A 22,981-nucleotide genomic window follows, 5' to 3' on the forward strand; every position below is an offset into this window, starting at 1 on the left:
CTTAGACTAATTGGAGAAGTATGCTGACTGGCAGAAAGCCTGAGTACTAAAAAGCTTTAAAAGATATCAACCTTTCAAATAAAAAAAAAAAAGAGGAGATCTATTAGAGATATTTAAGGAAGTTGCTTTAATATATATAATGATAATTTGTTTGGAAAATTAGTTATATTTATTTGTGTAGGTTTCTAAAGGACTTTGGTTAAATCAAAACTATTGGATAGATTACAAATATTTTATTATTTGTTACATCTGGTTTATATTTTCTTTAAAATGAGGTGATTTTTTTAAAAACAAACTCTCTAATTCAAAATTCTGTTTGATTTGCAGTGTATTTGCTCTCCTGAATAAGTTATAAAATGTTCTATCTTCTCAGTTTAAACTCTTCCAGTAAGATCCATTATTGATGTAACTTTAATTTAGTTTAACTCCTCTCTTGGAAGAGAGGAGAATTTAATGGTTGAATTATTGTCAATAATAATGATTATTGCCAACATTTATTGAGCTCTTATTCTGGGTCAGATACTGTACATATAGTATGTCATTCCTCCCAACAACCCCCCTGTTTATCATTCAGAAGGCCAGAGTAAGTACAGTAGTAACTTGCTCAAGGTTTATTCAGTTGGTAAATGAGAGTAGGATTATCATGCTGGTGGTCTGACTTGAAAGTCCATTTTTTAGAACCTAGAGAACTCCTCTAGATCAGAAAGAAAAGGACTAGAAGACATTAAAGGGATTGACTTTTAATGGAAGGGGCTCGGATTATTCCTGACATAAAACACATGTCTGTGAGGATTTGGCTTGGAGAAGGAACAGACTGCAGCAGAAGGAATGATTTTGTGGTATCCATGTGTGCTAGGAACTTTAACATTTAATCAGCACACATCAATTCTCTGACAGTATTTTCCGCTTAAAAGAACAGTTGGTTCTCCATCTATAGTGGCTGTTGCCTACCCCGTCATTCTGGAAAAATCTAACTCTCTTGGTGTCTGGAGTGTCAATTTCTCTTTTCCGTCCTTTCTGGCTGCTTTCATGCCATTTATTGCCCCCAGTCTTCCCATAAGTGCTCCTAGGATCCAATCCTTGCTGATTTTATTTTTTCATTCTATGTGCTCTCCACCTGTGACTTCAGATTCTGCTGTGATTTTCATTGCCAGCCTCCATGTGTCTGCCGCTCTGCAGTCCCTGCAGCTGAGAGCCTACTGGATACCTCCACCCAGGTGGCCCCCAAGTACTTCAGACACAGGATGTTTAAAAATTCACCTGATCACCTCCTGCCAGATCTGCTTCTCTCCCTTTACACCCTGTCCTGGTTTATGACTTTGCTGTCTATGCCACCCCTCAGGCCAGAAATCTGGATGTAATCCTGAACTTTTCTTTCCCTCTCAGCTCTTATATCCATATCAGTCACCAAGTCTGTGGATATTTATTCCTGTAACTTTCATATCTGCCTATCTTTTCCATCACCAGTGCAGCCCGCTGAATCCAGGTTTCCATCATTTTTTTGTGATATAGTGGTCCCCAAGGCTGACTGGCCTTCAGAATCACCAGAGGCACTTTGAAGTAATAGTGTTGGGTCCTACCCACAGAGATTTTGATTTAGTAGATCTGGAGTGGTGCCTAGGAATCTATTTTTTTTTTTTTAGCAAGCTGATGATTCTTATGTGGGCAGCCTAGCAACAAACAGAACTACTGACCCAACTGGTTTCTCCGCCTCTTGACATATCCCCTTTAGTCCATCTCCCAGTGCCTCCACTCTGATTTTTTAAAAGCCAAATGTGATCCTCTATTTTTAACCAATTATGTATCTCCCAATACTTACAGGATAAATCCCAGCCTCTCCAGCATAGTTTGCAAGACTTTCCCAGGTCTTATCTCACCTGTAACTCTTCAGTGATTTCCTGCCATCTTTCTGTGCACGTATCCTCGACTTCAGGCCTCCTTAGTTGCTAAAATAAATGTTTTTTGCTTTTGTGCTATTTATACATATGGTTTTCTCTGCAAGAAGACCTCCCTCCCTGTCTGCTTGACAAATTTCTTTTATTCTTCAGGAACTTTGAAGTTCACCTTGCCTCCACTCTCCTGTCCTAACATTGTTCTTAATATTATGATTTTTTATATCTGTCTTCTCCTCTAATAGATAATGAATTTTGAGAGCTCAGGGACCGAGTAACCTGTCCCAAATCACTGAGATCAGAAAAGGTGGAGAGTCTGACTTGAAAGTCTGTTCCATTTACCTTGTGGTTTTAAGATACGAATCAGGTTAGGAAGAAAAGCCTGTTGGTGGATCATGGACACAAACCACAGTGTGGTGATTACAAGAGGGAAGGGGGTTGGGGCAGGTGGAAGAGGGTAAACAGGAGATCCATAGTGATAGAAGGACTCCAGACTTTGGATGTTAAGTGCACAATGCAGTGTGTAGATGATGTATTGTAGACTTGTATACTTGAAACCTATGTAATTTTTATTGACTTATGTAAGCCCAATAAATTCAATTAAAAAAACCTATTGGTGTTCAAGGGAAGCCCTACTTTCGATGGATGATTTTTCTTCCCATTTCTGAAATAAAGGTATAATTTACATAGAATAAAATCAACTCTAATTTTCAGTGAATAGTTTGTGACTTTTGACCTGCATACAGTTGTATAAATATTACATGGCCTTTAATAGGAATAAATTGTATGATTACTGACCCAACTAATGTTTGTAAATAAACCAGTCCCACTTGGCATGAGCTTTATGAAAAAGCCAGAATGTTCTAAATGGGAACTATTTCCAAAAAAAAAATTTAACCCTAATGGGTCTGGAAGGGTTAAGGTAATGTATCTTGGTAATTCTTTTATTAAAATAAAAACTCTTGCCCCTGAACTTGATTTGCTTTATTTAGTATTTAGTTTTAGATTTGCTTTACTTTAAAGCTAGGATAGGAAACTCATTACCAAAAACAACAGTTCTTTCTACTTACAGAAAGAAAGACCCAGTAATTAGAATTTCTGAATTTAGGTGTAACTTAGCTCCCTAAAACTCTCATTGGTTTTAATTCTATGCTCCAAAAAAAGAATAAATTTATTTGTTCGTCAGGTCCTTTAGAATGTGATGAGATCTCTTTCTTTTTTCCAGGCTAGACATCCTTTGTCCTTTCCCACCACTCTCTGAGGCATGGCTTCCAAAGCATTCATGATCCTAGACCGGGTCTGCTAGGTGCAGCACTAAGAGAGTGTGAGACTCCATTGGTTTGAGTATCTCTTTTTTTCTCTCTTTTTTTAATGTTAAGAGAACTTTTCTTTCTCTTGAATTCTATCTTAAAATATCATTTGTACCTATAATTTAGAAAGAAATGGGACACTTTCTCCTTTGTATTGATGACATGGTGACTGAGTGGTACTGGAATAGCTGCCAGGTTGCATGAGAGAGTCTCTTGATCTATTTGAATTTCATTTTTAAGATAAAAGGATCATTTCTAAATCTAAAATTCTACACCTCTTGTTTAGGTAAAGGTTTACATGCAACATGAAAGACTTACAATTATTAGTAAATAGACTCAAAAATAAGAGCTAAGTCACTAAAACTTGAAGGCATAAACCTACCAATATTATAAAATATAAAAATAAGACAATTTGGCCCTGACCGGTTGGCTCAGCGGTAGAGCGTCGGCCTTACGTGCGGGGGACCCGGGTTCGATTCCCAGCCAGGGCACATAGGAGAAGCGCCCATTTGCTTCTCCACCCTCCCCCTTCCTCTCTGTCTCTCTCTTCCCCTCCCGCAGCCAAGGCTCCATTGGAGCAAAGATGGCCCGGGCGCTGGGGATGGCTCCTTGGCCTCTGCCCCAGGCGCTAGAGTGGCTCTGGTCGTGGCAGAGCGACGCTCCAGAGGGGCAGAGCATCGCCCCCTGGTGGGCAGAGCGTCGCCCCTGGTGGGCATGCCGGGTGGATCCCGGTCGGGCGCATGCGGGAGTCTGTCTGACTGTCTCTCCCTGTTTCCAGCTTCCGAAAAAATACAAAAACAAAACAAACAAACAAAAAAAAATAAGACAATTTGACAAACAAATCTACTAGAATCAGTTTATATTTCTGCCATATTGATCCCCTTCAAAAATGCTTTTCAAATAGAGAATTCCGAAGAATGTTACAGAAAAGACATTTGAAACGATATTTCTTGATGACAGAATTGACTCTAGGGGTGGCCAGGAGAGCCAGTATTTTTTAATAGATTTTTTTTCCTAATAAATTCATGGTATAGAATCCCACCCATAACTGTGTAGGACTAGGATATTGACAACATACTAGAAATACATTTTCTTTTACTCTAATACGCATAATATATACTTGGATTAAATATAACTTGAGTATGGTACTTAATTTATAATTTATCTTTAAAATATGTTATTTAAAAAAAAAACTTAGAGAGAAAGATCAGACTTTTGGTTACTAAAATTGGAGAATGAGAAAAGGGGGAATTGAAGGAAAGTGGTCAAAAGATACAAACTTTCAGTTATAGGATACTGTACTATAGATATAAGGTAAGTACTAGGGGTGTAGTGTGTAGCATGATGACTGTAGCTAACACTGCTGAATGATGAGGAAAGTTAAGAGAGTAAATCCTAACAGTTCTCATCACAAGGAGAAATTTTTCCTTTTTCTTCTTTTTATTGTATCTGTATGAGGAGATGGATGTTAACTGTACTTACTGTGTTAGTCATTTCCCATCATATGTAAATCAAACCATCATGCTGCAGTCCTTAAAGTATACAGTGATGTATGCCAGTTATTTCTCAGTACAACTTGGAGGGAGGGAGAGCAGGAAAAAAATTGGCAAGCAAATGCACGCTTATTTCTTAGAAAAAAAGGCAACATATAAAAAAGTTATTTAAACATTTGGGTTAATGGAAGTTGGGTAATTTATTATTTTAAAGTAATATAAATTATGTAAAGTTTCAATACTCATGATGTCCCTTGACCGTTCTAATCTCTTATGTTTTATTTTTGGTTCACGACTTGAGGGGACCTATTAGTAATGGAGAATTTTCATATTATTGTATGACACTATTGTGACATTCAGTCCTCCTTTTTAGTGGAAAAAGGGACCTATAAAAGAAGCATAGGATATTTGAATGTTGTCTGAAGTACTAAAGGAAATATAATGCAAGTAAATTCACAACGACGAGTTAACTGCAAATACAGGGGGAAGTTTAACAGAAATATTATAGAATGGAATTTGTGCTATTGTTCAGATCCCTGACAATGACTACAACTTCAATAGTAACCATTGGAGGTGGAATTTTTAAGAGCTGGAAGGGCTAATTTGAGAAGGATCTGGTGTGAAATGTGGCCTTTTATAGGCTGAGAAAAAAGTTTGTTTAGTGGTCGCAGCATGAATACATGACTTGCATTGTTGGGCAAAGAAGTAAGAGCATTAAATATATTGAGCCTTGTAGAGCACACATGTACTCATTAAATTCTGGATTAAATGTTGACTTCGGGTTCAAGTAGTATGCCACTGTAGAGGAAGGTCTGGGGAGAGCTGCAGGACGGGGTTGCTGTACTGAAGAAATCTTGAGTATCAGTAAATGTTCAACATAATCAACATTCAGATGCTATAGAGATGTTTACCTGAAACCGTGTATTCTTATTGATCAGTGTCACCCATTAAATTTAATTTTGAAAGAAAGAAAAAAAGTGTACATTTGGTTTTCACTGAAGGGATAGAGAATAAAGGATTAATATGAAAAAAACCCCACTCTTCATTTATTTGTCAAATAAACGTTACACTTTGCAATATAGGAATGAAAGACCTCATGCCTGCCTTCAGGAAGATTACATTTTAAACAAAAGTCCCTGACCAGGATGATGAGTGCTTGAAGGGAATGGCAGCGTGCAGGTGCTCTGGCAGTGCACACCTGACCAGGATGATGAGTGCTTGAAGGGAATGGCAGCGTGCAGGTGCTCTGGCAGTGCAACCCTGACCAGGATGATGAGTGCTTGAAGGGAATGGCAGCGTGCAGGTGCTCTGGCAGTGCAAACCTGACCAGGATGGTGAGTGCTTGAAGGGAATGGCAGCGTGCAGGTGCTCTGGCAGTGCAAACCTGACCAGGGTGATGAGTGCTTGAAGGGAATGGCAGCGTGCAGGCGCTCTGGCAGTGCAACCCTGGCCAGAATGATGAGTGCTTGAAGGGAATGGCAGCGTGCAGGCGCTCTGGCAGTGCAAACCTGACCAGGATGATGAGTGCTTGAAGGGAATGGCAGCGTGCAGGCGCTCTGGCAGTGCAAACCTGGCCAGGATGATGAGTGCTTGAAGGGAATGGCAGCGTGCAGGCGCTCTGGCAGTGCACACCTGACCAGGATGATGAGTGCTTGAAGGGAATGGCAGCGTGCAGGTGCTCTGGCAGTGCACACCTGACCAGGATGATGAGTGCTTGAAGGGAATGGCAGCGTGCAGGTGCTCTGGCAGTGCACACCTGACCAGGATGATGAGTGCTTGAAGGGAATGGCAGCGTGCAGGCGCTCTGGCAGTGCAAACCTGGCCAGAATGATGAGTGCTTGAAGGGAATGGCAGCGTGCAGGCGCTCTGGCAGTGCACACCTGACCAGGATGATGAGTGCTTGAAGGGAATGGCAGCGTGCAGGTGCTCTGGCAGTGCACACCTGACCAGGGTGATGAGTGCTTGAAGGGAATGGCAGCATGCAGGTGCTCTGGCAGTGCAAACCTGGCCAGGATGATGAGTGCTTGAAGGGAATGGCAGCGTGCGGGTGCTCTGACAGTGCAAACTGTGCCCCTGCAGTGAAAATTGCCTATTTTCTTGATCCAGTTTTCCTCACCTTCAATTCCACTCTTCCTCCTAATTATTTTAAAAAGTAAAATTTTTCAGATGTTAAACAAACAAACAAATAAAAACCCTTAAGGGTTCAACTGGTTTCTTGGAACTCAAAAGGTGGCCCATGAACTATTAGCAGAACATCAGTTAGAGCTTTCTAGAAAATGCAGAATCTTCCTAAAAATGGGCTACACCCCAGACCTACTGAGTCAGAACCTGCATTTTTTTTTTTTTTGTATTTTTCTGAAGCTGGAAACGGGGAGAGACAGTCAGACAGACTCCCGCATGCGCTCGACTGGGATCCACCCGGCACGCCCACCAGGGGCGAAGCTCTGCCCACCAGGGGGCGATGCTCTGCCCACCAGGGGGCGATGCTCTGCCCCTCCAGGGGGTCGCTCTGCCGTGACCAGAGCCACTCTAGCGCCTGGGGCAGAGGCCAAGGAGCCATCCCCAGCGCCCGGGCCATCTTTGCTCCGATGGAGCCTTGGCTGTGGGAGGGGAAGAGAGAAACAGAGAGGAAGGAGGGGTTGGGGGTAGAGAAGCAAATGGGCGCCTCTCCTATGTGCCCTGGCCAGGAATCGAACCTGGGTCCCCCGCACGCCAGGCCGACGCTCTACCGCTGAGCCAACCGGCCAGGGCCCAGAACCTGCATTTTAACAGCCCCAATCCCCCAGGTGATTCTTTTTCTCATTAAAGTTGGAAAAGCACTAATCTAGTTCACCTCAGTTTTTATAGATGAAGACAATGTGCCCTAAGCACTGTAGCAGAGCAGCATTAAAACCATTTAGTGCCTGATCCCTGGTGGCACTGGTGGATAGAGAGTCAACCTGGGACGCTGAGGTCCCAGGTTTGAAACCTCCAGCTTGAGTGTGGGATCAAGAGCCCAAAGGTCGCTGGCTTGAGCAAGGGGTCACTGGCTTGACCTGAGCCCCCCCCCCCTCCCGGCAAGGCATGAATGAGAAGCAGTCAATAAACAACTAAAGTGATGCAACTACAAGTTGATGTTTCTCATCTCTGTCCCTTCCTGTCTCTCTCTCTCTTAAGACAAAACAAAACTAAACTGTCTACTGATAGAGTCTTGCCTGGTTTCTCTGAGAGCTGTTATTTCTTACCTACTCTCTGCTTATCAGATCTTCAGTTTCTTCTCTCTCTGTCTTGGTTCTCTTTTTAAATATTTTTGTTTAATAGAGAATGGTACCCACATAATAGAGAGCAAATTTTTAATTTATTCTTGGTTTCAGGGAAATTTTTAGACCTATCTCTCTAATTTTTTTTTTTAAGTTGCTGCTCAGAACTTTCTTTGAAGTCAGTAGGAATTCTGTTGTGTGGTAAAAGTAAGAAATAATCTATGGTGTTAGAAATTAGAATTAGGATCTCTTTATAGATGAATTTATCTTCCTTTCTTTGTTATATAATTTATCCCTTAAAGAAGTCCTTTAGCTCTTTGTATCAAACTCATTGAAAACACAGGTTGTGGATAGGAATAGCATACCGCAGCAACTCCTTCTTTAGTGGCCTGAAATAGAGCCAGGGCTTTAAGGTTTAGGGGGTTTGACTTAAGTTTTTTTCTGTGATATAGAGAAATAAAGATCTAAGTAGATCAATACCCCCATGTTTTAAGGGGGACTTTGGCATAGAAAGATATGGTCATAGAAGGGCAATATGACAACATGAAAGAAAAGTGAACAGTCACTGTTAGGACTGTCGTGGCAAAATGCCTTCAAACAAAAAGCCACTCGCTCCCTCCTTGTGAGAGATTTACTCTCTTATTCCTGTCTCTTAAGTATTTTTTTATTTTATTTTAACTCTGGAATACGTTTTGGTTTAAGTGATAGGACAGTAAGTTCCATGAATAGGTAAATAGGCTTCCTGTAAACTAGGGAATAAAATCAGTTTTCATTTTCTCATATGTATTTTTCTTTCAAGTCACTATTCAATTTTTCTATCAACTCTGATTTTGTAGAAACTCTGGTTACTGTATCACTTTGGCGACTGTGTGATTAAATATTGTTCTACTCTGGTTTCATGTCTTGGATCTTATTTTCTACTAGAACTAGATTATTTTTAAGTCAAGTATTTTGAGACATAATTATCTAATTCAGAGCTATTTTGCATACATAGTTTTAGTAAAACAGACAGTTTAAACAGGGACACTGTAATGAGCAAGTAAATTAAATTTATTTTAGTTAGATTGAGGAACTGACGAAGGTAGCAAATTTTCTTACTGTTTAAAAAATATAAAATATTTCTGAAAATAGAACATAGAATTGTTCTGCATTACTAAGAATAAAGTAGACATTAGGTTCACAACCTTTTACAGGCTGTTGAGCATTTAGAAATATAATTTTAATTTCAATATCTTTTTATAATATATTAGAATATTAATTTTGTCAACCCTGTATTTTATTTTCATGTTTCTCTTAGAAATGTTTTATTTGTGGCAGAAGAACTATTGTAAAATTGATTCGTGGTTGCATATTTAAATATCGAGGACACTATTCATTTTAAATAAAATATGTTATATTTTATATGTATCTATTTACACACATATAAGGTAAATGACTTATAGCTTTAGAAAAAAGCACATAAATTGGTTATATTCATGGGTAAAAAATAGAGACTTGTTCTCATGGAAAAAGAAAAATGTCTTGAGTATGATGATTATCATTTAAATAAATTATAGAACTGTAATGATTTCTAAGTTAATTCCCAGAATATTACTATGCTCCAGGAAATGGCTTTCATTGGCCCACACCTCTTCAGTTTAATTATTCTTTTCTGTTTCAGACATAGTTTTAGACATAGGAGGAAGCAGCTTCCAATTGCACTGATAAATTTCATGTGTTTAATATGGAAGACAACTTTCTCCCTTTTTATTTATTTTCTGTCTGTGAAGTCTTTCATTAACTTTTCATCTCATTCTAAGTTTGTTGTATATTTTAGTGAGCATTATTTCTTGTCTTTGTTTTCTGGGTTCTCTATAAAACATAATGTGTGCCAGATGTGATGAGCTGCTCACAAGAATCAGTCTTGTTTCCTCGGTTTTTATGCTGTGCATTTTTGTTGGGTTAAATTAGGAGAACTAAGTTGAAACATAATTCCTAATAAGTTTATTTTGTGAAACATGTATTGTCTAATGAATTTTATGTTCTTCTGTTCTCTCTGTAGATAAACGCGTGGAAAATTGGCCTCTAATGCAGTCTCCATGGACAACGCTTTGTATAAGTACTCTTTATCTCCTGTTCGTGTGGCTGGGTCCAAAATGGATGAAGGCCCGAGAACCTTTTCAGATGCGCTTGGTGCTCATTATCTATAATTTTGGGATGGTTTTGCTTAATCTTTTTATTTTCAGAGAGGTAGGTTTACTAAATGCACTTTATAATTCCCCAGGGTTAATGGAAATTTAAAAATTAGGATATGTAAAGCCATCATTGTAACATTGTACCCCAAGATAACTGTTAGTACTCTAAAACTAAATTTTATATTATTGACATTTTTCATTTTTGGATAACAAAGATATAAAACCTACATAATGATAGGACAGGTGTTTAAAATGAAATTTTTAAGCAGACAGACCGGATTCTAAAATAACCCTTTTGAGCTGTTTTGACATCGGAAGTTAATTAACTTTTCTGAGACCCATTTCCCCTTAAATTGGGGGAAATACCTACCCTTCTAGGGTATCAGAGATAAATGTGAGATAGTTTTTGTATAGTGTTAGCACATGTTAAGCATTCAACATTAAAATAGTTGACATATTTATTTATAATTATTACTCAAAAGCTTTAGGTTTGTAACTGATCAAAATATGCAGATATAAAATACCTATTTCAAACTAAATCTTATTATATAATATCATTGTATTTTGGATTGGAACTAAAATGAGTTAACTGTTATACAGCTATTACTACTAATTATTGTATTATTTTCTGGGCACTGCAAATTCTCTGTGACATTTTGAAGGGACATCCTAAAGGCTAGATTGACACAGCCATTATTTAACTTGAGAGTGAAAGGAATTCATTTCCCAAAAGACTCCTTATTAGCATTGTGTATGAACCCAGAGAACTGCACTGGTGGTGGTAGGAAAATAAATAGTCCTCTCCTTTTTAAAAAATCTTTCTTTGACAGCTTAGGCTATAGATTCTCAACTTGTTAAAAAAAAACTAATTTATTGGTACTTTTACCCAATTTGTTAGATACAAACCACTCTGGATCAAGAATAGAAATCAGTGCAATTCTTAGATCTGAGTCATGTTCAATCAAAATTTCTCTTAATATTGTGGAATAGATAGGATTGATATCACAGTCTAAAAGTTAGTTACATGTGATTTTTAACTGAGATTTCAGTTTGAGAATAATTTGACAGTAAAGTTTAAATTTTCCAACACATTAAATGTTTAATGCCTTTGAAAATTTTAAGATAATATTGCTTTTAAAAATAATTTCAGGGGGAGGAGAGGGGCACAAAAAACAAAAAATAGAAAAAAAAATAATTTCAACGATTACATATTGTATTTAGTGGTTTTTTTAAATGCTGTATCTACTAAAACTTTACCCCGAATATTATTCCCTTTTTTCCAGTTATTCATGGGATCATATAATGCAGGATATAGCTATATTTGCCAGAGTGTGGATTATTCTAATAATGTTAATGAAGTCAGGGTAAGTACATTAAAAATGCTCTTAATCAGTCAAAGTAGGTCTAAGTTTATAGTATCTAGTCTGTAAAAGACATACTTTTATATAGTGGTAAAAGTGTACTAGATTGTTTTGAATCAGTAAAGCTATCTTTTTCTTTTTTAAGTACATAATTAAAAATCTGTTTTCATACCTCCAATGTCTTTCTTTTGGTGGTGCGAGAGTGGATGCGTGTTGGATTACTAGAATGCAATGCTGTAGGGAAAAAAAATCCATGTTTAGTATAAAAATATTTTTGATTTTGGTTTTGTTTGGTCAAGAATAAAAAATCATAAAGAGACTAAGTTTTTGTTAAGAAAATCTGAGGTAAAACAAATGTTTTAGAAATTATGAAATGTTTAGTGAATTAAGTATAACACAGTTTGTAAAGATATAGACTCAGTTTTTATTATATTTGCAGAAAAATAAAGCAATAATAATAGAATGATATATTTTATTTTACAGTCACCTACATTAGTAAAATTATGTACCATTTACTCAAATGGAAAAAGAATACATTATTAAGTTAATTTATTATTTACTAATAATAATTTACTTATTAGCTAGTAATAATTTACTTATTATTTACTACTAATAAAATAATTAGTTTGATACTTATTAAACTGTTCCTGTGTACTGTGATTTATATTAAAGGTTGTATATACATAAAACAAATAAACTTGTTTTATGTTACATGTAATATATGTAGCAATAATATAATATGTAGTAGCTTCCCTTGAAAAAAAATAGCTTTGTGGCATTAGGATTAGATAATATAATCAAACTGTTTTAATGTCCATGTCCTCATTTCCCTATTAGAAGACTTATGTGTCAGTGAAAAAAATCACCTCATTGGTTGTCATATTCGTTTTATACATTCAGTATACGTGTACTGAACATCAACCATGTGCAGATAGTGTGAACAGCATTGGGGACAAGGTGAAAAGACAGGAGATAGGAGAACCCTGCCTTTATGCAGGTGACATTCTAATGAAGGGTGGGAGAGGCAAACAGTAGTCATGTAAACAAATGTTCAACAAGAAAGTAAGATCTGTGATGTGACTGAGAATGTGGGGAGTGCTTTACTTAGACTTGTTGTCTAGAAAGAAAATTTCTTTCTGATAAACATCGTCAGAGAACCCCTTCAGAGTATAACTGATTTCTGGGGTCTTGCTTGGTTTGGGAGAGAGGAAAAGGAAAAAGTATTTAACTTGTTTTCTTTTAGGAGTATACTTAAGAGAAGAACCCCTTGGGTGGAACAACATACTAATATTTTTAGGATAAAGGTTTAAAAATACTACTCTGGTAATTGTGAATCTACCCTCCTGGCATGCATAAACATTTTTTTTATTATATTTTTTATTTAGACAATTAAAGAAATTAGCTATGTGAGAACTGCAATCCAGGAGGAGAAAGAACCAGAGATTCACAACAGATTGCATTTGACGTTTTCCTCTCTCTCTCTCCTCCTCTTAATATTAAATGTAGTAGAATAAATATTTTACTGTTTGTTGTTACGTAGCCAAGAATATCACTTTGCAGTTTGGTGTAGCTACACAGAGGTATCTAATGCAATTTATAAATGAAAGATAGGAATTATTTATTACTCTTCATAAAATTGTGGTTAATTTAGAGGCCCAGATGAGGTGGGGGAAAATAAAACGTTATCTCTTACCTTCTAGATAAAGTTTACTATGCCAAAATGGTTACTTTATCTTAAAGTACTAACATAATAGTGAATATTACATAGTGTGTCGCTGTGAGTAAACTATTTCAAGCCTATTTTCAACCAATTCTATAATTTTCAACAATATTCTTACCCAGGGGTATTCAGTAAATAATTTTGTACCTGTAAATTCAAACTTTAGTTTCTCTGTGCCCCATACTTTATATCATTTTCTTTTCAAAAGAAAAAAAAAAGCCCACGATACCATGATATGCAATAGGTGCAGGAGTAAAATGAGGAAGGGAGCTGCCAACTCTGAAACATCCAGGCCTGTCTGATTGAATCTGCCAAACCCCTGCCACACAAAGCTTTATTCAGTTATGTTCTCTGTTATTTGTACATAGGACACAGACAGAAAATACTTGATGTAAAAAAAATTGAGTTTAGGTTACTAGTATAGTAGAATTCTTGTAAAATATTTTAAAACACATATCCAGAGGTCACCTCTCACTGGATTCTTGGATTCTTAATCTCAGCATGTATAGTAATCTTTCTGTACCATCTGGTGTCTTAATTAGAGCCCAGGAAAAGAAAAGACTTATTCATGTAAGCAGGATTATATTTATGACCTAGGAAATATTCATTGTTTCTGTTTGTTTACTTCAGTCTATCATTTAAAAAATTTTACTGCCTAAGGCAAACTACTGTGATTAGGTACTTTGTTGCATGTGCTAAAATGAGAGAGACAGACACTAACAGAGATGGTTGCTACCCATAAACGATCTCACATGAATACCTGAGGTGTATGTAGTATAGGCTAAGCATGAGCAATTGAAGTACCTTTACAAAAGAAATACCTCAGTTTTTCTACCAAATTGAAAAATAGCAATGTGAATGTGTTTATAGCTCTGTATTCAGCAGTTTGGTACTACAGGGATCCAGCTATGTAACATGAAAGTTTTCTGTATTGTTGGTACAGAGTCGGTACAGATTTAGGCTCTTGTCTTTCCTGTTTTCCCCCCATAGATAGAGGCCTTGATTTCACAGCTACTTAGGCAAAAATGATTTCATTTCTTGTATATTTTCTGTAGTGAAAATTACTTAGGTCTCATAATACAATGAGTAGAAAACAGTATGATGATGTCATTCTGGTGTTTTATAACATGCTTTTCTTCCTTTTTGCAGATAGCTGCTGCTCTGTGGTGGTACTTTGTATCTAAAGGAATTGAGTATTTGGACACAGTGTTTTTTATCCTAAGGAAGAAAAACAACCAAGTCTCCTTCCTTCATGTATATCATCACTGTACAATGTTTACATTGTGGTGGATTGGAATTAAGTGGGTCGCAGGAGGACAAGGTGAATATTTTCAGGAACATATCTGCATGTATTAAATTATGTAAACATTTTGGGTGGAAAGTAATGAGGACCTGAGAATTTGAGTTGGTCTATAATGTTACTTGCTTTCATGATCAATTATTTCTGCATTAATTTCATTTTTAAAAAATTTGAGGACAGTAAAGCTTTAGCTTTTTGTCTGACTACTTTAACACCAGAGATGAGCATAAAGTAATTTTAGATGTAGAAAATATTTTGATGGGGAGCAGTTCTGGTTGTTCCGATCCAAAGGAAACAAAGATCTAATTCCTCTGTCTGAAGGCTCCATCTCCAGTTCAAGGCGAGAGCCCAGTCCTGCTTAAAATAGGCCTTATATCAGCCTGTTGGTTTTTACTCAAAGGAAATTGTATTCAGCTTTGTTGATGTTAAAGATCATCTGAATTTACAGCATGGCTAAGATCTGCCTCAAGCTTTTCAGATGCCTGAAGATTGAAGATGATTTCTGATACTGAGCTGAAAATAGACCATTCCTCTGATGGGGACCCATGGTACAAGTCATTATAGTACCGTTCACCTTGCTACTTTCCATTTAAAATTATTTAGAAGCCTAAGAAATGGGCATTTTTTTTATAGATCTGTATATTGGCATATCTGAAGGCAATAATGAGGCAATTAGAAATTTACTTAAACCATTATATGTACCATGATTTGTTCCCAAAAGAATAATAGAATAAAAAGTAATATGGACAATAGTTATATATTAGGGCCTACTTCAACTACTGGAGTATCCCATTTGAAAGCTCACTACCTTCAAGTCCTTTGCATGTGAAGAACATTTTTTATATGTTAAAAGCCTGAATCTAAACTTTAAAAATACCTACCATGATCTGAAGAGAAGGCTTTTTCAATAGTAGTATTTTACAACTTTTATTTCTAATCTTTACTCAAGTTAAGAGTTAGAAAATAAAATTAACTCATTTATTTCATATCTAAATGGTTTATTGTCTAATAAAATTTGTTTTTCTGAAGCATTTTTTGGAGCCCAGCTGAATTCTTTTATCCATGTGATTATGTATTCATACTATGGGTTAACTGCGTTTGGCCAGTGGATTCAGAAGTATCTTTGGTGGAAAAAATACCTGACCATGTTGCAGCTGGTGAGTGAAATGCTTCTAAAGTTTCTTCTAGTGAAACACTGAAAATGTTTGAGTTTATTAATTGCAAAGTGTTGAGTCATTTGAGACAATTTTCTATTACAAATTCAACTTTATGCTCCAGCTGTGGGAGTTAAGGCTGCTTGTCTCTGAGCAGCCTGTTCATAGACCTGCTGATTATGGCCACTTGCTTTTTAAATGTCTTTAAAAGATTAGACTACTCTGTTTCCTCGAAAATAAGACATCCCCCGAAAATAAGTCCTAGTGCAATTTTTTTCAAGCTTAGAAATAAAGGCCTCCCCTGAAAATAAGACCTGTGCAGTGGTCGGCAAACTGCGGCTCATGAGCCACATGCGGCTCTTTGGCCCCTTGAGTGTGGCTCTTCCACAAAATACCACGTGCGGGCACTACCTCGATAAGGAATGTATCTACCTATATAGTTTAAATTTAAAATATTTGGCTCTCAAAAGAAATTTCAATCGTTGTACTGTTGATATTTGGCTCTGTTGACTAATCAGTTTGCCAACCACTGATCTAATACATCTTTAGGAGCAAAAATTAATATAAGACACTGTCTTAATTTTGGGGGAAACAGGTTAGATTGTTGTACATGGTAAAAGAATCCAAGAAATTCTTGATGGAATTCAGAGTTTGGCTGGTTATGCTGATGTTTGTGATGACATGACTGCAGTATATTAATAAATGTTGATTTTTTGTTCAACAATAAATGTGAATTCTTGTTCATGGAAAAATAAGACATCCCCTGAAAATAAGACCTAGTGCATCTTTAGGAACAAAAATTTATATAAGACACTGTCTTATTTTTGGGGAAACACGGTAGCTCTTGTTTAAGGGGAATATTCTTTAAAAATATCTGTGAAGTAAATGAGTAAAGATCTAAGCACACCACAAAGTATATACATGAGCTCATATATAACTAGAAAAATAATACAATTTCTTTCATATATATTTAAAAATTTTTTACTTAAAATGTTATTATTTCTTTCTTCATCCTGTTTGCTGTTCCATTTTTCAATTCTTGTTAACAAATCCCAAATATTTAGAATGTAAAAGCTGAATCAAAAGCATAGAGCCAAAGAAGGGTTGAGGTAAAGGAAGGGAAAAGGACCAGAGAACTCTTTTTAATTCTCCAACATGAAGTTCTTGGGGAACAGAGCTAGGTGTTTTCAATTCCTAGTTGCTAAAGCAGACAATTTCCGGCACATATGCCAGGAGGACTTCATAGAGCATCTGGGTGCTTCGGAATAACATGCCGAGCTAGGCACCAGCCCAGCAATCAAACTGGAAATCCAAAACCAACCTGGTAGCTGGTCTTCGAGCCTTGGAATTTATTATAATTTGCTTTAATCATAGCATGTACACAATTTTATCAGTGGAATCATATTTGGAAATACTACCATCTCAGCTTTCAGTTGCTAAACAGCTGGCTAACCAAACAGGAAACACAACTTTTGGGGAATGCTGGGTGTGAAGGATTCATTTGTAACTAAAATGCTACAGGATGCTGCCCTCAGTTTTTGTGTAAGCTGTTTACAGTTTGTGATTCCTCTTAGTAATTAATTAGTAAATGGTCCCAGGAAAATGAAGAGATGACAAAAATCACATGAACTATTGATAGCTATTTTGTTGGAGCCAGCACTTGACTCTCCTGGAATGATGCCACACCCACATACATACCCTTTCTTGGTGAGGTAGATTCTAAGAACCATTGTGAAATCAAAAGTTCTTAAAATTTGGATTTGGCCATGGAAAGTTTTTCATGTGATACAAATTTGAGGTTTACCTGGAAGAAATTATTTTAATAATATTTAATATAATAATACTGATAATGTTATCCTTAAAAGAGAAAATCACAATTGTCTGTTCCAAATAGGATAGTAATTTTATGAAGGGTAGCATATTTCCAAGCCATAAGTTCTTACAACAGTTAATCATGTGGGTCGATCTTGTAAAAACTTAACACTTTTGAACTCCATGAAGTTCATAGTTTTTATTTTGTGAGCCACTTATTTACTGATAGAATCTAAACTGATTTGCCTCTTCTTAATTAAAAGCATCTTAATTTTGGCTTTTCTCCTTTTAAAAACTCTTCAAGTTGAAAGAGATTCTTTTTGTACTTATTCTCAACTAACTACTAAATTTTACCAAAGATCTTAGTTTTTAAAGGGTAGTATTAATTCAAATGCCTATAATCTGTCTGCTATTCTGTAAGAAGTTTATTTTTAAAAGAGTATAAACCAGCTTGTTGACAATTTTGTGGAAAGAAATAAGTCTAAAGATGGGGACAGCACCAAACTGAAGAGACTCCAGTCCTCTCACTTCACTCTCTGAGGCCACTCACACTCCCTCTCACTAGAGAACATTATTCAGCATTATCCAACAGCTACTCATTGAGTCTGGACACTGTGTCAAAGGTTCAGGACTCATCATCATAGCAACATAGGGGCCTGCCCTTTGGAGTTCTATACTAGTGTAAAGATGGGCGATCCAGAAGTCATCAAATGCAAAAGACAATTGCAGATAGCTATAATTCTTTTTTTTTTTCCACTCATGGATATTTATTCAAAGAAAAGAAGAACAACAATTCAAAAAGATGTATGTACTCCAATTTTTAATACAATATTTGCAATAGCCAAGTATTGGAAGCACACTAAGGTCCATTGGTGGATGAATGAACAAAAAAGGATGCCTACATATATATACAATGTAATATAACAAAGAACTCTTTTTTTTCAATGGTGCTCAGGCATTTTGAGGATGCTGAGTCCTATCAGCAATATGAGACAGGTGAGGTGGAAACCACCTATCAGGCAGTTTCCCGAAAAAACGCAAATATTGGGTATCTGATCCAACTCTCCTTTACCTAACAAGAATCTAAGTTTGGACGTTTCCCCTGCTCAGTTCCACACTGAGCCCAATAAATCCTTATTTTACCTAATAATGGTCCCAAAGCACAAGAGTAGTGATGCAAGCAATTTGGATGTGCCAAGGAGAAGCCATAAAGTGCTTCATTAAAGTAAGAAGGTGAGTACAATACAATAAAATATTTTGAGAGAAAAAGACCCCGTTCACAGATAGCTATAATTCTTATGAAAAGGAAAATAAAATCCTGCACAAAATAAAAACCCTGTGGTTATTGGGATTGTGACGGCCAGCTGGGTGGAGGCACTCCAGTCCCAGTCACCAGGAAGTCATACTGAAGAGATGGCGTTTGAACAGCTTCCCGAGGGAGAAAGAACCAGGTGTGGGAGACACAGGCCTACTGAATTCACAGTGTGGCAGAAATTGGGCCTGTCTTAGCTATACAGAAGATTCTGAAGTTGTTTACTATTTACTACGCATTGATTCTGTGTTTCAGGTTCAGTTCTTCGTGACCATTGGGCACACCACGCTGTCTCTCTACACTGACTGCCCCTTCCCAAAGTGGATGCACTGGGGTCTGATTATCTACGCCATCAGCTTCATCTTCCTCTTCCTCAACTTCTACATTCAGACATACAATGAACCTAAGAAATCAAAACCTGGGAAAACAGCTGCGAATGGTATTTCAGCCAACGGTGTGAACAAATCAGGAAAACTGGTGATAGAAAATGGAAAAAAACATAAAAATGGAAAAGCAAAAGGAGAGTAAATTGAACTGGGCCTTAACTGTTGTTGATAGGGAGGAAGCTCCCATTTCATAAAATTTCAGGGAAAACAGAAGCAAATGAGGGTTTGAGGGTGGGGAGAAAAGGCAAATGTGCTCCTCTGCATCAGTAACCTTTAGATTGAGTCAAGTGTTAAATACGGTACCCAGATGTTTTATTTATGAAGTTTTTATTTTAAACATTTTTTTTATTAGCTTTGATGTTGTCCAAACCAAAGCAATTATTATGTGACTTTGGAGGCTCTCCCTCTGTTCACATGTTTGTCTAATGCATGAGATTTTTCATGTATCTTCTATACAGTCATTCTTCTGTCTGATGATCACAGAAACACAGTTGTTATGAGTTTTTTGGCTAAATTACTAATTACCTGCTGATTAAAATCAGTTACCTTCCATTTTCTGGTTCAAAACTAGAAATTCAGATACTTTAAAATTTGCACATTTGAATTCATTTGCTGACTGGAATGGTCGAATCTCTCCCCCTCTAGTCTGAATGTACCCTTTTGGTTCTAATTAAATTTTTAAAATCTGATGATCTCTGTAGACTTTTAGAGGCTTGATGATGATGGTGTTGGTGAAAATAAGAAAGAATTACAGTAAAATCCTTTCTGGCGACCCAGAGGTCACCGTGACTTGTGGCACAAATCACTGTGGGCAGCAGTTTTTGTGATGAAAAGGCAGCCTTTAATACTTCTGTTACTCTCAGAACTGTATTATGAAAATTAAGATTATTGTCTGATTGGAACATGAAACAACTCATGTCTTTATTAGTAACATCATAAAATAGTGACATTAATGTGCTTTTAGGAGACAGTATGTTGACTTTTATCAGACTTAATGTTTTGATTTGTGGCTGTTAGCGATTTTTCATATGTGGAAATATACCTACCTCTTCTGTTGGAAAGAACATTTAAAATTAAATAAATTTTAATTAAAAAAATCAAGGAGTCCTCTAATGTAAATTTAAATGTTCACTTTCAAATCCACTGGTATTTTTTTTTTCTTTTTTTACAAATGACTTACACCAAACTTTTCTGTGAAACTATTCTTCTCTTTCAATGTGTTTAATTTTGGGGTGATATTTTCCTGTGACAGAGTTGCAAGATCTAATTTATTAACTAGATATGAAGTATAAACTCATTTTGGTGCAATATTCTTGACTTCTTGGTGCTAAAGATCATTAAATTCAATGCTTGGTTGTTAAAAGGCATTTACTGTTAAGACACAAATGAGTCAAAGTGGGAGTAGTCAGAAAAAAAAAGTTAAATATGCTATTTACAAATGAAGTATTTCATGTGATATAAGTGAACAACTGGAAATTCACTAAGAAAGAGAAGTTGTACAGTGTCTTATTACATAGGTTGGATTGTTAGAGGTGTCGCACAGGGATCATTATGGGAAGAGAAAATATGACCAATAAAAAAGCATGAATATTTCTGAGTATCTCAAGATGTCAAAACTGCATGTGCAGGATATATGTTGTTTGTGCAGACCTACTATTTCAGAATATTTGTAAACTGTAAAATATTTATTGTGCATTAAAATCACACCCCCCCCTTACAAAGGCATGCAGTCATGAGAATTACAGAAAATTCGCTAATTGGTCTAAGAGGATTCACTACCTGTGTTTTTGCTGCTCAGTGTGTAATGACTAGAGATTTGTAAATCTTTGTGAACATTCTGTACTGGTTCCCCAGAGCTATTCATTCCCTGCTACCTGATTTCAGCACAATAAATATACTTCTGCTGTGGGAAAAATGATATTTTTTGTTAATCAGTTTATTATATTATAAATTATCTGCTAGATGGGTATTTATTTGATTCAGTTGTTAATAATATGCTAAATTCTGCCAATTTCAAATGCAGAAAAGAAATGAATCTAGAACTTGGGTGTTTACAATTTCTGGTAAAAAAAAAAAATTTTATGGTAGCATAGTTTTCTTTTAAAAATCAGTCACCTGTGGAAGAGCTTTTAGATCCAGACACAAAGCAGAACATTCCCCGCTAAATTAATCTTACATGTCATTTCAAATGGAAGCTCTAACACTTAATTCAGTGCTCTGTGTGTGTGTGTGTGTACGCCAGAAAATAAAGTGTAGGAGCTCTTTTTGTTCACATGTTTAAATCATTCAGTTCCCACTAGACCATAAGGTTCTGTATCATGGATGGTTTTTAAAATTTGATAAATACAGCTTTTTCTAGTAGCTTTCATAATATCTCTACCATTCTACTAAATTGCAGGCCTCATACCCAAAAATCGGTGAAGGAGGAACACATTTGCTTTTTGCTAAAACTTTGTCACTACAGAAACATTTTCTTAGGTAGAAAACAGGGATTTTACTAAATATTTGCAATGGCGTTTTCCAAAAGAATTGAGGACAGTAGCTCTTTTTTCTGTGTTTCTTTTGACTGGTTTGCTGATGAACACTGACTGGTGACTAATTTCAGGATTAGCATTAATTTAGTCATTCTCTTTTTCTCTCTTTTTACACACTCTCTAGGCTTTCAAAAAATATTTTTATATGAATGATTATATTCACAGTTTAGAACATAAAATCTTACTATGGTTTGTTGTTTATTGGGAATATTCTAATTTTCAGGTTAGTTTCATACGTGCAGCTCAGTTACATGAATAAGAATCAAGAAGTAGAAGTGATTCTTGCTGTCTTACTCTTTTGGTAATAGAACAATTCAGGCATTATGTACTGACTGTTGGTGCTGAACTTAGGAATCTCACCCTCATTAAGATGCCACATCACGCTGAGCTGGTCACACTGTCTCCGTGCTTCCCTGACCACAGCCTTCCTCACAGCCAGCGGCATCCGTAGCTGCCCTTACTGAGAAAGAGGTGACTGCAGATGTAGGCGCTCAGTGCAGACGTGGGGTCTTAGACTTAGGGTCCTACCGGCTGCATTGAAGTAGGACTGCAGAGCTGAGAGGCCCGTGATGCTGAGCTCCATAGACAAGAGCCCAGCGTCTGAGCAGGAAGCATAAAACCTGTGTAAATGAGATTGGTCACCTGCCACTCTGCGTGCAAGCCGTTTTGACGAAGTAAAGGACTTTGGAGAACAAGTCCTTAATAGTGTATTTTGGAATTCATGTTTAATCTTAGGTATTTTAGACAGATGATATCTGAACCAGAAGTAGAGTTGTGAAAAGTTGGAGAAATAGAAACCGATTTCTTGTTGCAAAACTCTGCAAATCATACAAGTATTAGAAGCTGGTTTTTTTAATATAAAATACAGAGGGAAGGCACAGCTTTTTATTTTGTTATTTTTTAAAGTTTTAAAAATGGTAGGATGGAACAATTCCTTTATTCCTTAAGGGGATTCAGAGATCTAAATTAAAAAAAAATTGATATATAGTAACTAATACCAGATGAAGACAGAATCTAGAACACATCACTCACTAAAAGAGCACTGTGACTTAGGAGAAGGTGGTCAAAGCTGTCTTTAGATGATTAACAGGAATTCTGGATGGGTAAGGGATAATCTGAATTATCCCTTGAAGTTCCTTTAGACTTAGAGGTCTAAGTTTTGCTACATCCTTTGAGAAATTAAACTTTTTTTAAAAAGCCCTTATCTTAGGTCTTTTTTCTTTCCCTTTTTTTTTAACACAAAATCATGTTTACATGTCCACATGTGAACACATTTTCCCTCATACCTTCATTC

The 22,981-nt window shown here is 36.5% G+C and overlaps 1 protein-coding gene and 1 non-coding gene across 2 annotated transcripts in view; both read left to right on the forward strand.

Moving 5' to 3' along the window:
• ELOVL4 (ELOVL fatty acid elongase 4) overlaps positions 1-21,071 on the forward strand; it is a 33,443-nt gene extending 12,372 nt beyond the window's left edge. The window contains exons 2-6 of the mRNA XM_066358975.1: positions 9,976-10,163; positions 11,392-11,472; positions 14,339-14,510; positions 15,519-15,646; positions 19,023-21,071. Coding sequence (XP_066215072.1) covers positions 9,976-10,163; positions 11,392-11,472; positions 14,339-14,510; positions 15,519-15,646; positions 19,023-19,295 — 842 coding nt within the window. The 3' untranslated portion in view covers positions 19,296-21,071. The remainder of the gene's footprint in view (positions 1-9,975; positions 10,164-11,391; positions 11,473-14,338; positions 14,511-15,518; positions 15,647-19,022) is intronic.
• On the forward strand, positions 3,618-3,693 carry TRNAV-UAC (transfer RNA valine (anticodon UAC)). The gene has a single exon. It is a non-coding gene; the product is annotated as a tRNA-Val (tRNA).
• Positions 21,072-22,981: the final 1,910 nt, after the last annotated feature.

Source organism: Saccopteryx leptura, chromosome 1 (genome assembly GCF_036850995.1).
Source record: "Saccopteryx leptura isolate mSacLep1 chromosome 1, mSacLep1_pri_phased_curated, whole genome shotgun sequence".
NCBI classification, from domain to species: Eukaryota; Metazoa; Chordata; class Mammalia; order Chiroptera; family Emballonuridae; genus Saccopteryx; species Saccopteryx leptura.